This window comes from Melozone crissalis, unplaced genomic scaffold, assembly GCF_028551555.1.
Source record: "Melozone crissalis strain CALT ecotype California unplaced genomic scaffold, PUWL_Pcris_2 ptg000029l_1, whole genome shotgun sequence".
NCBI classification, from domain to species: domain Eukaryota; kingdom Metazoa; phylum Chordata; class Aves; order Passeriformes; family Passerellidae; genus Melozone; species Melozone crissalis.
This window is the reverse complement of record NW_026535807.1, coordinates 218,954-233,661: the sequence shown is the minus strand read 5'-3', so window position 1 is coordinate 233,661 and position 14,708 is coordinate 218,954. Positions and strand designations below refer to the sequence as shown.

Below are 14,708 nucleotides of genomic sequence, written 5' to 3'. Positions count from 1 at the left end.
GGTGTTCTGGCAATGTGTTGTTATAGAGCTACTGTGATGCTCTGGGTGCTGACTGTACAGACTCACAGATCAAGTTTATGCAGTGCTAATCAATACATAAAAGGGATCTTAAGACTGAGAAAAACTTTCTAACTGATCTTAGTATGAGTAACTTTTTAGTATCTGTATAAAGATTCCCAAGTAAAATTTGGATGCTTCATCACTTCTGGTTTCCCATTTGCTCTGAGCGAAAATGATGGTGTTGTAGCATCATGCTGGCTTCAGGCCTGCTCATGAGGGAGCAAGCATTTGCTTATTTCCAGGGAAAGGAGCATCAGGCCAGCAACACTTCTATCTGTAATAAAAAGGGTGAACCTCCAATTGCTTATTACATTATGGAATCTACACATTCCTTTAAATCCTCTGGGTGACAGAATGATCATGTTTGTTATATTTGTGAGAGTGGAGTATTTTGTAGCACCCAAGCAACAAAAAATTTTCTTTATAATGGAAAGCTGAGATGCCACTGGAATTTTGTGAAAGCTGGGAGACAAAGTCTGGCTGCAATAGTGCCAAATGGCAATTCTCTCTCATGTTACATTCCCCTCAGTTTTTATGAAAATGAGGCATACCTATTTTAAATGAGGAACTTCAGATTGCAGACCTCTTGTTATCCTGTGGCCTGAGGGATGATCTGGTGACAACCAGTACCTGTGATGCAGGAGGACCTACAGCTGGGCAAATGCAGGGTTTTTGAGAAAGATGGAATCTAACTGCTTTGATTTTTATCTTTGAGAGGCACAGACCCATCAGCAGGAATCACTGTTTGCAGGAGTGGTGGTGGTGAGGTAATCTTGAAGGGTTTATTTAGAACTGAAATAGAGGAAAATCAGGCAGATCACACTGTATAGCACTAACAATAGTGGCCTTACTCAGAAGCGTGAAGTTCTGTGGAATGGGACATATCTTTTAATCATGTCTCTGATATTGGCATAGTTGTAACCCCAACACTGCGTAAGATTTTAGAGACAAGTAACTCTGTTACCTAAAGAGCAGGAACTCTGGTTCCTAGCTGTGAGTAAATGGAGGTAGGGACTTGTGGAACTGTTGTTTAAAAAGACCAAACCATCTATATCCTCACTTAATACAACTAGCAAGGGGTTGAAGTAACTCAGACCAGCCAGTCAAGGATGCCTGATGGTCTGTCTGGTGTAGCCTAATTCTGGGTTTAAAAGGTGTGTAGCAGAGGTTGGCTTAAGACCATGAAGTTCTTATACTGATGTTTTCTTAGAGCTGATTTAGTCCCCAAGTTTTATTTTGCACCAAGTAGAAGAACACAGGATTCTTAAAGGTCTTGACAGAACATAGGTGCTTAGCACCAGATTCGTGAAGGCAGCAAAAATTGTTGATAGCTAAACAGAATCCCTGGAATTATCTAAGAGATAGTAAAAGGCACTTATTTAGGATGGTCTTGGTTGCTAGTCAGGAGGATTGCATCCTGCACTATAACCTAATGCTTTTTTAGGTATCAACATGAAAAACTGTTTCAGTGGCTACAGCTTTCTCAATAAAAAGTGGTTTTATCCTGGTTGCAACTATCCTGCCTTGTTTATATTTTCTGGCTAATACACTAATACCTGAAGTATTCTTATTGTATATGTAATACATTATTTTTACAAGCAGGTAACAGACTAGGATACCTCATGATCTTTGTCAGTGTTAACTGTGATAGACTAGACACCTAATAAGAATGGTCTTCACCTCTAATGTGAAGACCTTTGCTGGTATAGGGACTGCTGTGTGGCTTGCAAGGCACAAGGGAATGAAGATGAGTTAAGCATAAAGCTCAATAACTAATAAGCATTGACTTTTGTTACAACTGCATGCACTACTCCGTATGAAAACTTTGTAAAAAGAGATGAAATAAAACAACGTGTTTATTTTGTGTTGTGTTTGTTCTTGGCAATTTGTACAGGATGCTTGCATCAGTGTGAAATTTTGTATTCAACTAATTCAGAAATGCTGCAATACAGTTCTACAGTGACTTGTACATATAAGACTGATGTAAAGGTCTGTAGAGTAGAGTACAATCTATCATGTTTATACATATTACAGGGATGGTGTAATTGGTGAGGCAGAAACTGTAATGATTCAGAAAGGGTTTTTTTGGTAATTGTAAAACTTGCCTTTTATACACCAATTTTCCCATTCTCCTTTCCTGCTGATACTGCTGACTTGATCAGTGCTTCTCAGAGCTGCAGTATCAACTGCAAAAGTTGTATCTTCCTGGAAATGAGACTCTGAACTGTTTCTGATTCATAACTACATAAATTAGGAAAGTTCAATTGAGACTGGAGTTATATTATCATTTGTCTGTCATTAGTTGGTACAATATGGACTTTTGCACCACTTTCTACAAATTATGGAATTCTGTGCTACTTTTAAGATTTAACTTTTTAGTCTAGCCACTCTACCCCAAAGAAAACATGATCTTAGTTTTGCCATAATTGACTACCTGCAGGCATGAATAAGAAATAAGACTATTAATTTTGTTTTCCAGTAATGACCTGCAGTACTTCGTAGAACCACAGCTTTTTTTTGTGCCAGTTTTAACTTTTATTTATTTTTCACTTAATAATTCTAGTTGTAGTTGTAAGAAGGCTTATGACGCAGAGTTCTCTGTATTGAATGAACTTGCTTGTTCCTGTTCCCAGGAACTGCTGCCTCTTGTCTCTCACTGAAGCACCTTCATTGTCCAGTCCTGAGGCAAAATAGCTCCATGACTTGAGATCTTGAAATGTCAGGCTCATGCCTCATTTTTCATGGCACCTTTGTATTTTCCCCTCATCTCTTTGGGCAATGGTACAAAAGCAGGACAGGGAACTTGGCCTTCAATCTCACACATGCATTCTCGCAGATGATACTTCTTGGGCCCGAAGGTTGCTGGATGTGATAGTTTTTTCCTTTCTCTTTCTTCTTTTTCAAGCATTTCTCTAGAAAAGAGATCTGTTTGTTACTATCAGAAGTCTGACTTGCAATATTTCCTCTCCCTTCCCTGGACCCAGGTTATTAGAAAGATGGAGTTACAGTTCCTACCTTGTGGACTTTATCTTGCTTGTGTCAGTTTTATCCAGGAAAAGTAGTATTTCCTTCTGTATTCCACAAAAGTTTGTAATATCTATGCTAGATGATGTATTAGCTTACTGCATGCTACTTACTTGCTTTTCCCCAGGATTTTTTTAATGTGCTCTGTTATCTCTTTGTTGGTTTTATCTTCCACGTCTACCAAAACTTGTTCTCCACTGTCTGTCAAGAAAAATTCATAATAGTGTATCAAATGATACCACTTCCTCCTGTATGCCATTTCGAGAGGCTTTTACACGCACAGGAATGAAGGATCTACTTCCTCCTGCGGTTAATGTGTAATGTAATATTTCAAGTGGAAAAGCAAAATCTCCATGAGGGTGAGTCATGGGGAGCTGCTAACGGCTGAAGCTCTATTCCGCTCAAGCAGCCGAGGGAGAAGGGCCCAGGCGCGGCGGTCACCACGCTGCGGCGCGACCCAGCCACTACTGCGCGGCTCCTGCGGTCCCCGCGGCCGGCGCCACCTACCCAGGTAGAAGCGAAGAAAGGGCGAGGGAGTCATGTTCCTGAACAGCATGATCTGCACCCAGGGGTTCTTGTACTGGATCTGGGGGATGTTGAAAAACACGAACTTTCTGGAAGGAAAGAGAAAAGCACACAACGGCTGGCCCGTTGTCGCTGTGGAGGGAGCGGCCCGTGCAAGCCCTGGTGTCTTTGCAGGGGCACCCCGCGCTCCCGCCGCCCCCCGCACTCACCTTGCGCCTTCGCTCAGTTCTCCAGCCGTGTTGTAGTTCACGGTCATCACCTTCACCGAGCTCTTGAACACGACGTCGCCCTGGCTGAGGTACTGCAGGGTCCGGCGCACCGGGAAGCGGCCCTTCATCGGCATCGCGGCGGCGGCCGGAAGGGGAGGCAGCGCTCCCGCGCGCCCCCTGGCGGAGGCTCCGCCGCCCCGCCTATCCCGTCCCCGGCAGTACCCGCGGAGGGCGCGCGCTGTGCCAGGGCCCGGCGGCGCGAGGGGCGCGCGGGCCGTGAGGGGCGCGGCGGGTCCCGCGCACCGCAGCGACAACTTCCGGGGTACTCAAAGCTTTTGTGTTCACGATGAATTAGAACCTTAGGAAAAGCCCTCTCTCCTCCTAGAGAAGTTCCTTGGAGTCAGTAAGTTAATGAGATTTCTTTTCTATACCAGACCCGGTTAAATCTCCTAAGATAATCACTGTGGTGAAAGCAAATTGCTGTTTCTCCCTAAAAGATACTAAATTATGTATTTGGCTTAGAGAGCTCCTGTTCAAGAGAAACTTAAATCAACTTCAAAATAAAACTCAAGAATGCAGTTATATTTGTAATTCACTTTAATGGTAGAAACCTCATTTAGCTACTAGTATTAACCGCAACAATATAATATCACAACAGCATTTAATAAAATGCATAAGCTAAATCATGCACTGCAATACTCTATATACAAACACAACAATGCAAATTCCTCTTTGTGACTGAAGACATTGCTTGGATATAAAATTTAGTTTAAAAAAACCCCATGCTATTGTTTTTAAATGCTATCACACACAATAATACTGATTTCACAAAAGAAGCTGTGATAAATGAAAAACTTTTGCAGTTTTAAAATAAACAATCGTTTTCTAAATTATAAGGAATAAAGGAATACAGACTTCCAGAAAATATCCCAAGGAACTGAAAGTAAATGCTTCCTTCTATAAAAATTTGCTGTTTTTTAGGAGCTCAGCATTCCCTAGTATGCCAATACAGATACAACTGTGCAGTTTTCAGTTAGGAAACTATGAACACTGGCTTCCAGTGTATTTCGGAGTACATATTAATTATTAAAAATACTTGAACATTTGATCTTGATTCCATATATGGAAAATTTAACATTTACAGTCTGTAAGTAATATGTTTTCTTCTTAAAGACTGTGCTTTTTGTTTTAAATTTACTTAGTCCTGCTTTAACCCACAATCATGAAAATACCATAAAGTGGACCTGTGTTGTATTATTGCAGAGCCTTTATTGCCATTAAATTTGAGCACATTTTGTCCTTCAGAATACAAACAATTCAAATGTGGATATAACACATTTGGTTTCACTGAACTTTGCCTTTTCTTTTTTTTTTTCCTGAATTGACAGTTGAGTTTTTAAACAGATTCAATCTTGCATTAATGCCCCAATTGGCTTCCTAAACTTTAAAACTGTTCCTGCAGAACAGTGACCTTAATAACTATTCAGCTTTAAAGAGAAAAGCAAGCATTCAAACACCACCAATTGTCCAGACACCAAGGAAGGAACATCTGTCACAGAAATTCCTGACGTTAATTTACACATTTTTCGTGCTGAAAATCGTAGAAATAAGGGTTTGAAATGCTACAGATTTATTCCTATATTTGAAATAAAAGCTTACAAATGCTCGCTAACCAATACACCAAGAAATAGAACATTCTCAGCATTTTCCAAAGCAAACTTTCCAAAATTCCCTCAGACTTGTGGTTCACTTAATTAATGCACAAAGTTAATGTTATTTTGATTAGTGTCATTTCATTGGATTAAACATACACAAGTCTTCGCCACAGTGAGCACAGAAGGTGGAAATAAATGCCCATAAAATTCTATTTCACCTTTTTAATGACAGAAACAAGACTTGCTGAACTACTGTCCTGCATGGTCCGTGAAATGCTTTTTTTAAAAAACTCACAGTTAACAGATTTACTTTATGGAAGGCTTCCTTTTTAGCTTCATCAAAAGAGAAGAAGAACAAGCTTTGATAATGTAAATGTTTGAGTCCTCATTATGAATAAGAAATGGTCTTACTTCGCATCTCATTTCCCAACTGTGTGTCCATGTCCCACATGGAGTGGGTCTGTCACAGGCAGTGCAGGGGCTGCACAGATTGCAGACCCAGGAGAGGACAGAATGTGGCAAGGGACATAGTCTGACAACTAAATTAAGAAACTAGCTGTGTTCAGTTTAGGCTGCAAAATAAAAAACTTTGGAAAGTGAATATACAATTGAAATGCATTGTGAAAATCCTGAAGATGTCTTGATACTTGCCAAGAAATAAACTACCTGCAATGTCCCTACTATTTAATTGTACCAGAGCTGCTTTTTCACTGACCAGAGCACACAGTCTCTATCTCACAGCTTGGTTTCATGAGATCACTATGACAATATGACTATTGACTTCTTAAACACCATCCATTACCTCCTCTTCTGTGTGCTGCAGTTCAGTGATAAATGGCAACTTGGTTTACTTTCAATTAGCCACAGATGAAGACTTAAAACCAAAAAATCAGTCTCTTACCAAGCTTCACAAAAAATACAACTTTACAAAAGTATCTCAGGAGGGCTTGGAAGAGAATGAGTATATAATGAGCAGGGAAGCATTTTCTATGACTATAGTTATTTATTCCTTATTTTAAAAAGGCTTTATATGCTCAATTAACTATTGACTTGCAGACCTCTATAGGTCAAATGAGAAAAGGTAAAGAGAGTAATGTAAAAGCCAGAAAATTAATGGAATATATTTGTCAGTTCTGAACAGCAAATAGTGAATTCAGACTGGTTTAGAAAAAAGGTGCAAAGCTCTGAAATTTGTGAGGATTCACCAAATTAGGAAGCTATGGTTTAGCAAATGAATAAAAAATTTTAGCACATAATAGATGAATAATGTCTCCATATCTGTACATATATACATACACTACACATTTCCTATACACTGTACAGAAAATATTTAGACAGAGAGGTATAAGCATATACATTCATACACGCATACATACATACAGCTATTTACATATGCATCATCTGCTCGAGTGAGTTCTAGAACTGAACATGCAGAAATGCACAACGGTGGGAGGCACAAAATAGACATGTACAACTCTATCAAACCCCTTAAAAAGAAAGGCAGGAATTTAACAATAATAAGCCATTTTCAAAGCATTCATGTAACAAAGAGGACTGAACAGACTGTGGGCATTAATGGAACATTACAACAGTACTACCTGTGATGAACTTAGCATGACTTCACAATAAAAACATCTAAACTTCAGATGCTTAAAGCATCTAAACTTTACAAAGAATTTTACTTTATCTTGTAACCCCACTATAAATAATGTTGTAATTTTTTTTTTCACAAATAATTTCCCATATGTTGATAACACTGATTGCACCTGAAGTAGGCTTGTAGCATTATCTAACAAGATGGGCTAATGGCATCAAACAATAAGCCTGAACTTAATTCAGGAGTATTTACTGTTAAAATGACTCAGCAACTTTAGAATGAAAAGGTGCAAAAAGTAAATGCCTTCATTTGCTCTCCTTTGCCATCCCCTCTTGGTAATTTTTCATATAAAGCTGTTTCTACACTAATTTCCTGTCATTTAAGATCCAGTAGATGCTGGCAATTTGTCCTTCCTCTGCCCCTCACTTTCCTCTCTAGGGTGACCATGCCCTCATTTCGCTGATCCCTGCTGGATGTTGGGAAGCGTTAGGACTGCAGACTGTTGTGTGCTGTTGTCAGCTGGCCCATGCTTATCACCAAAGCCATCTACTGCAAAAACTCTGCTGTATAGCTAGTGTGGCAAACCCTGGGAACAGGTGGGCATCTGCCTGTGTTTTCTGGGATTTATGCTTTTCCTCTTATGGACAAGAGTAGGTGAAAAAAACACCTGGTTTTGCACTATTAAGAGTAACAGGGGAGGAAGAGAGGGATCTCAAATAGAAAATCAACATTTTTGGTCTTTCCAGGATGGTATCATCCAGTAGATGTGTGCTGGTACACCTGTCTGACTGACCTGCCAATTTTACTGCTCACTTCTCCTGATTCAAACAGGGCCCTGACTGGTGCTGCTAGTGCAGGAAGCTGCTTTGTCACTGCTTGAGCAGCCCATTCATTTCCAGTTCTGTCTTCCTGGTTAAACTGCATTCCTGAAACCCTGTGCTAGTCATGCTATTTGGTGCTAATTTTTTTATTTTATTATTGTATTTTACTAATTAAACAACAGGTAATCAAGAAAGAATCCTAACTACTGTCTGAACTTTAATGGCCAGGAAAACCTACTGACACCTGCAGTATCCTGAATGAAGTAATTCAGGACTCTGTGAGTTCTGTGTACTATACAGAACAGTAAAAAAACCACACAAGTGTTTTACAGTCTCTGCCAAAGGAGAAACAAGAGTCACGAAACTGATTTCACCTGGGAGCTTCAGCCCTGACTTGGTTTCTCTATGGCAGCCTCAGAATTTGCCCTTTGCCAAAGGGAACTGTAATGGTGATGCGGAGCTGCTGGATTCTGCACACACTGGAACCAGAGCTCCTCACCAGAGGCATCATGGCTTTCTGGGGGCCACGGGCTTCAGAAGATGGTGAAAGGAGGCTTGGCAAATGACGCCAGCTAATCAGTGGAGAGCAACAATAGTTTCTAGCTGCAGTGTGCTCTGAAAACTAAGCCTTCTAAATGATCTAACATTTTAAGGCAGCTAAAAGAAAGTCTTGTATGACTTCTTAGAAGGATCTCTCCTTGGAGATAACTTTTTTCTCCTCTACCAGTTTCATGCCAGAGTAACTCCACAGACACCAAAAGCATTGCAGACAATTTATAAGCAATGTAAATAGGCTGAGAAAGATTACTTTTGCACATGGTATTAGTTCTGACTCTACAGTCCAATGTAAGTAAATAAAAGGAAGAAAAGAGTATACCTTCCTACATTTGTCAAAAATGTAATTAAAATCATTATGACAAAGCTAGTCCCAAATGCTTTTTATCTACAAGACTGAAATCCAGTTCCTTTGCAAAAGAGTTGGAAAACAAATGAAGCACAGTGGACATTACTGCCTCATTATCATTCCCAACATTGCCTCCTTATCATGCCCCGGTCTCACCAAAGAGTTCTAACATTTGTCTAACTGAATTATGACGAGTATACACATTTGCTCAGGTTCAGATAAATCTAATCAGATAATTCATTACTGTATTTCTGCCAAGTTAAAATATTTTCATTTGAAGAGCAGCAGAAATACAACCTCAAAACTTCTGAAGAGAATAAATTTTGGCACTAAGTAGAGCTTCAGTGAGATGAACTTTTCCTAGAATCACTTTGTGACTGTGATAGTTTGACTCCAACTTCTTGTGAAAACAAGTTTGGCATTTAAATTTCACCTTTATGAAAACAAGCTATTTCTATATTTAATACTCAAGAAATAGTTCTTCAATAATTGTTACAATATTAAAAAACTCTCCTGTCCCATATTCATAAGGAAAAGTTTGCACTTTCCAAGGAGAAAAATAACCAAAACTAATTTAACAGTAAAGCTAATAAGATTAGCCTGTTACCATCTTCCAGTCACTGTAGGAGGGATGGAACAAACCTCAGAAATTTGAAGAACTATGTCAGTGTTGCAGTATTATTTTCAGCAGAGACCGTGCAAAGCTTGCTTGATTGTGCAGCTGCACTGTATGTATCACAGCATCCTGCTGCCACTGAGACAGATTGTTATGGGGAGAAATGGGCCAAGGGGAAGCAAGAGGGGAAGCACAAAGTCCTTTTCCTGGGTAGGAAAAGGCACACACATAAGTTCAAATTTCTACAATCCAAAATGTTAGTCTTGGAATCAAAGTAGTGTATAGTTAGAAAGAGTACTTTTTATTAATGGCATCAGAACTAAGTAGCTTGTTTCTGACCTCTGCAAGCCAGCAAATCACGCTAATGATGCTGCACAGAGGGACTTTGTAGCTTTTAGGTGGTAATATCCAAATCTTAAGGATGGAACTGCTCCATTTCATCTATTAAATGCATGCACAACTATGGATTGCATGGTTATTACTTAGTTTACAAAAACTAATATTTTATCCCTAATAAGCTATTTAATAACTATTTGCAGAGTAAGTAACTAGCAGGGTTTGAGCAAGGATATAATTATGTGGCCTTGCATTTGTGGGGAGTGTAGTTTATTTGTAAACAGAACTGCATGATATTCATTGTTTCGATTTACATATGTAATGCAAGGCACACATTTTACATTTTATTTCGTGTGATCATTTTGTTCCCCAAAAACTAAAATGCCTTTCTTTTCTGAATTGTTATTATCACAAGTAATAAAAATTACAAACAAATTTTCACACAGAAAATGGGGCACTTTTACTTGAAAAATTGGAAGTTGAAATGATGTTTGTCAAGAAAAAACTAGCTGGTGTGTATTGAGATTTAAAACCAAATTTTCCAATGGCTAGTTTTTGTGCTAAGGACCATTTAATTTACCATTAAAATGCCTTCTTATCTGCTTAAATAATTTTTATTAAATTCTGAAAGAAAATGAAGTTCTGTAATCCTTTTGGCAATTAAAAAAATCAAAATATTTCAATGCATTCTTCTTGTAGAAGTGAAATTTTAAATTTTAACAAAAGCAGCGACTACTTCTTCCAAGGTAGCTACTGTTTCTGATTAATCACTTTTAATTTTTAAGTTATATACCCTTAACATAATGACTCTGCAGCAGAAGTGCTGACACAATCCCACAGCAGTTGCACTACAGTCAAATGGTTGGTACTAAAAGCTGAAGTCCAGCTGACTTCACGTGTAGAGAGCAGACTTTCCATCGCATGAACAATATGACAATTTCATTTGCTATAGCAAAAGTTGAGACAGATACAAGTGCTGTATTACAAATCTCTGCATTACTGGAACTCAGTAATACTCTTGTGAGAAAAGAAGATTCTGAATGTGCTAAAAATAGTAACTATAGAAGACTAAATCATCCAGAAGCTGAAATTAAATAGTCTTTTGTGTAACAGTAAGTGCTACAAATATCAGCCTCCTAACAAACATGAAGTATACAAGTTCTTTTTGTTACTTTAGAAGCCTCATCTAAAGCTGCTTAAGGTCTTTTGGCTACAATTCAGACTCTGAAAAGTCACAAACACCAACCTAGTTGATGTTTCTAAATAAATATCAATAACAGAAGAAAAACCAAAGTGCTGAACTTACCATTAGATAAGTTTTGTCACATAAATCTACTAAAGTAAGAATGCCTCTAACACACACATAATTAAAATAATTAATGCATCTAATGTGCCAGGATCAGGTAGATGAAGGTATTAATTGCTATGACTTAAAAAAAATCTTTGATTTTAAAATACTGAACAGCCATAACAGTAAATTATAGTAAAATGAAACCTATGCTAGCACCTAATGGCCAGTACTACTAGCAGACATATTGATGGCTCATCACTCGAGACAATTAAAAAGTAGTTCATTTTATACCTCCATGGTGCATCAGTCATCAACTGCAATTGTACATGAGTGAAAGTAAATCCTAACTATATTTTGGTTTCAAAGTGAGTGACAGGAAAGTTGAGAACACTGCAAAATCGGGAGTGCTTCATGAGGGAGGGAAGGAGAAATAAAGTGAGAGAGCTTTGTAATAAACTCTTGCTGACAACCAGAGGTTCTACGCATTTCAGGTCTTAAATTGTACCCTGTGGCTACATTATGAGGGTGTTCAAAGTACAGAGAGGAGGAGTAAATTTGCAGCATACAAAGAGCATACTCAAAGAGCACCACACAGCTCTATTTGAAATTTACTGCTCTTCCGGTTAATGACTGATTTTCCCCTAAGTAAAAAGGCTGCCTCTTAGAATAACGTTTGTCATGATTGTGTTTGTCTGAATAAACACTTTAAGGAACCTGCATATTTAAGCATTATTGTGACAAACACTTTTTTTCTTTAGTGTGGGGAATTCCTGTAGCACATAATATGACTGTACTGTACCGTGTATTACAACTGCACTAATTTAACAGATAAAGTTTCCTATAATGTGGATATCTGATTTAAGAATCCACATTAATATTTCATGCATAACATAACAGCAAGTGACTTTTTGTAGATTAAATGATTGTCTCCTTTAGCATTCTACATTTTTACAAAAATTGCTAGCATTTTGACTAAGGACATATCCATTTTTTTTCATTTTCCATACTCATAAACAGAATGTTGATGATGCTGTTGCTCTGACAAGAAGTGATTACAAAGTGCTAGTAATTATACCCTGGCATTTGCTAGACATTCATTCCAAGGATATTTTTAAATATATACATACTGTTCTTTTACTTTTAAAGTAATTTTATTACTACTCTGATATTATAAAACTCTTTTTAACCACTGATAGTTTCTAAATACAAAGCATGTGAAAAGTATGTTCAGTAATCTATGGCCTTTTAAATGAAAGGCATCCAAAATATTCCTTGTGGCAGGAAAGGTCCTATAATAGGTCTTTTAATAGCTACTTTAAATTTTGTCAACATCAAAAAAGACAACGAGAAATCTCTCAGGAAGCTGATAACAATTGGTATTATCTGCACATACTGAAACACTACTCTTTTAACTTCATAATTATACGGGTTTTGTGAAAATTACTTCAATCCCTCAAATTACATTGTTCCCTCTATGCAGATGTGCCAGTTATTTGTCCATTATATTCTGCTGTTTCCATTTTGAGAATGTAGGGGATTATGCTGTCAATGGGAACGTTTCCAATGAGACCTGTGAAAAACAGTTCCTCAGTGATGCTAGAGCTCATCAGCCTAAGTGCTGGCAGGCGAACTAGGATCCGGGCTAGCCTGAAAAAGAAGTTCAGTGGATTACAAATACATGTAAGACCAGTTTAAGATACTGTATGGCTAAAGAGCTAGATCTGCGTTTATAATTACCATAATTCATGAATAGGTGTAAAGAGGCAATTAAAGCTAATTTGGCTACACCACAAAAAGAATGGTTGCTGTTCTATCCTGCAAGCAAAATGAAACCTAAGTAGCTTTGTAGTTTTCCAATGAAAGGGACATGTTAATGCCCTTTGTAGATGGAACATGTACGTACAAACACACAATTTTCTTGGCCTGCTTTTGAAATTCCCAGCTCTGGACAAACAATGCTGAGACTAATGATATTTATGTTGATTAGTGTGAACATTTGCACCATTTTAAGAGCACAATGCTTAATTAAAATTTCAGCTATAAACAGCATAGTCCTCAGTTGCCTAGCAACTTCATGCCACATGAGATAGCAGGAAGGGGGCTGGATGTATATAAACAGAAAAAAGAGAATTGGCTTCTAATGAGAAAAGGAATTTAGGGGAATGTACTGTTAAGCATAAATATTCCCAAATTGCCCTGGTGTTTTATTTACCAAGATGTTAACAGATATCCAATACAATGAAGTGACCGTATTGAAATGCTAGACTTCCCATTAATATGAAATTTAGGACAGTGATGAAAGCATTTTGCTGCCATTCATATGGCAGATGTGCATCACAAATGCTAAACCAAATAAATTTTCTGAACCAGAGCCACGTAATAGCTAACCTCGAGTAGCACTGACCACAGGTGCTCTGGAAAATGCTTGAATATTTATGGAGAAAATATCTAAGGTCCATCCTGCTAATATACCATATCTTGTAAACTTTAGGGCAAAAAGATTGAAACTATGCTCTTGTTTTTATGAAAATTGTAACACTTGTCCCCTATCTTAATTTCTACCAGCACTCAGTTGCTCAGAAATAAACAGATTTGTTCTCTAAACTTGTCTATAGGGGAGCATGGAGATAGAGACACTATTAGTTAAAATACAAGACACTGCTTGAGGAATGTAACTCTGATTTTCTTCCCCAAGACACTATTATGAGAAGTAAGTATATGGAACAAACTTTATATTTAGTTTTATGGTAGATATTCAGCTCTCACTAATCAAACCAGAAGGCTCCATTGTACATGGAAGAATTTGGGATTTGAGGATATTTCTGAGGCAGACAATCCTATTTTCATTGCACCACAGTGTTAATTCTGCAAGATCAGGGCAGAAAACATAGATGGGAGAAGCTTCCTTTTTCAGACAGGTTTTTTTTCTTCTTTTTAGTTACTCCACCCCCACACAATGCTTAAGTGTATGGGATTTATTCTTTACATGAGGATGCCTTTCACAGTAAAAAACAGCATGTTCTAGTATATCTTACAGACAAAGGTGAGTAGTTCCCTGAAAATGCAGAGAATCATTGTGTTGATGAATTTTGAGTTTTGATGGAGATTCTTAGAAAATACAGTAATTGTTTCTAGCACATAACAAACAGAAGAGCTGAGAAGTGAAAAAAACCCAAGCTAAATAATTTCAGAGAAGTCCTTGGAAATGAAAAAAAAACCCACTAAACCCGGGGGAGAAAATAACTAGGATGTGGGAATTTCTTATAAACAGAAGTTTGAAAAACGGTTATTGTTCCTTGTTATATGTGCCATTGTTTTTCCAAGGGCTATAACTGACAGTTTTAACATTTTCCTGCATATGCAACTTAAAAACATTTCAAGGATGATAATCACCTTTTAGTTGTCAAAGAGACTTTAAAATAATAACTTGAAAAAAGAAGCAGTGTGAATTAGTCAGTTGAAGCAGTTATCCCCCAAACTTCTAAAAAATTGTCTGTTTACTTTTCGAAACATGACTATGACAATCTCAAACCCCTCAAAAGCCAAGATAGTACTAATAAATTTAATTTACATGGAGGAAGCTAGACAGCTATTCTTGTTTCTATATATCTTTAAACAAACCTGCTTTTATGAATTGGGTTTTAGTTCTTTCTCACCAACAGTCAGAAAA

At 37.8% G+C, this 14,708-nt stretch overlaps 2 protein-coding genes across 8 annotated transcripts in view; both read right to left on the bottom strand.

The window, feature by feature from the left end:
- Nucleotides 1–1,898: 1,898 nt before the first annotated feature.
- Nucleotides 1,899–3,980, bottom strand: MRPS25 (mitochondrial ribosomal protein S25). Its single transcript, XM_054280898.1, has 4 exons — nt 3,819–3,980; nt 3,592–3,698; nt 3,198–3,285; nt 1,899–2,972 (listed from the first exon to the last, which is right to left on the bottom strand). The coding sequence occupies exons 1-4, from the start codon at nt 3,950–3,952 to the stop codon at nt 2,786–2,788; spliced, it is 516 nt and encodes a 171-aa protein (XP_054136873.1). The 5' UTR covers nt 3,953–3,980; the 3' UTR covers nt 1,899–2,785.
- A 2,531-nt stretch (nt 3,981–6,511) lies between these two features.
- NR2C2 (nuclear receptor subfamily 2 group C member 2) overlaps nt 6,512–14,708 on the bottom strand; it is a 35,678-nt gene continuing 27,481 nt past the window's right edge. For 5 of the 7 annotated variants that reach the window (XM_054280684.1, XM_054280677.1, XM_054280680.1 and 2 more), the window contains one exon: nt 6,512–12,685. In XM_054280684.1, coding sequence (XP_054136659.1) covers nt 12,511–12,685 — 175 coding nt within the window. In that variant the 3' untranslated portion in view covers nt 6,512–12,510. The remainder of the gene's footprint in view (nt 12,686–14,708) is intronic. The other 2 variants (XM_054280682.1, XM_054280681.1) reach the window with 2 other exon arrangements.

Excerpts from the sequence above, each read along its gene's own strand:
- MRPS25 (XM_054280898.1), bottom strand. The coding sequence starts at position 3,952 with ATGCCGATGAAGGGCCGCTTCCCGGTGCGCCGGACCCTGCAGTACCTC. Across the intron at positions 3,699-3,818 it reads GAACTGAGCGAAGGCGCAAG|AAAGTTCGTGTTTTTCAACA; the intron begins GTGAGTGCGGGG and ends CTTTCCTTCCAG. Across the intron at positions 2,973-3,197 it reads AAAATCCTGGGGAAAAGCAA|AGAAATGCTTGAAAAAGAAG; the intron begins GTAAGTAGCATG and ends TCTCTTTTCTAG.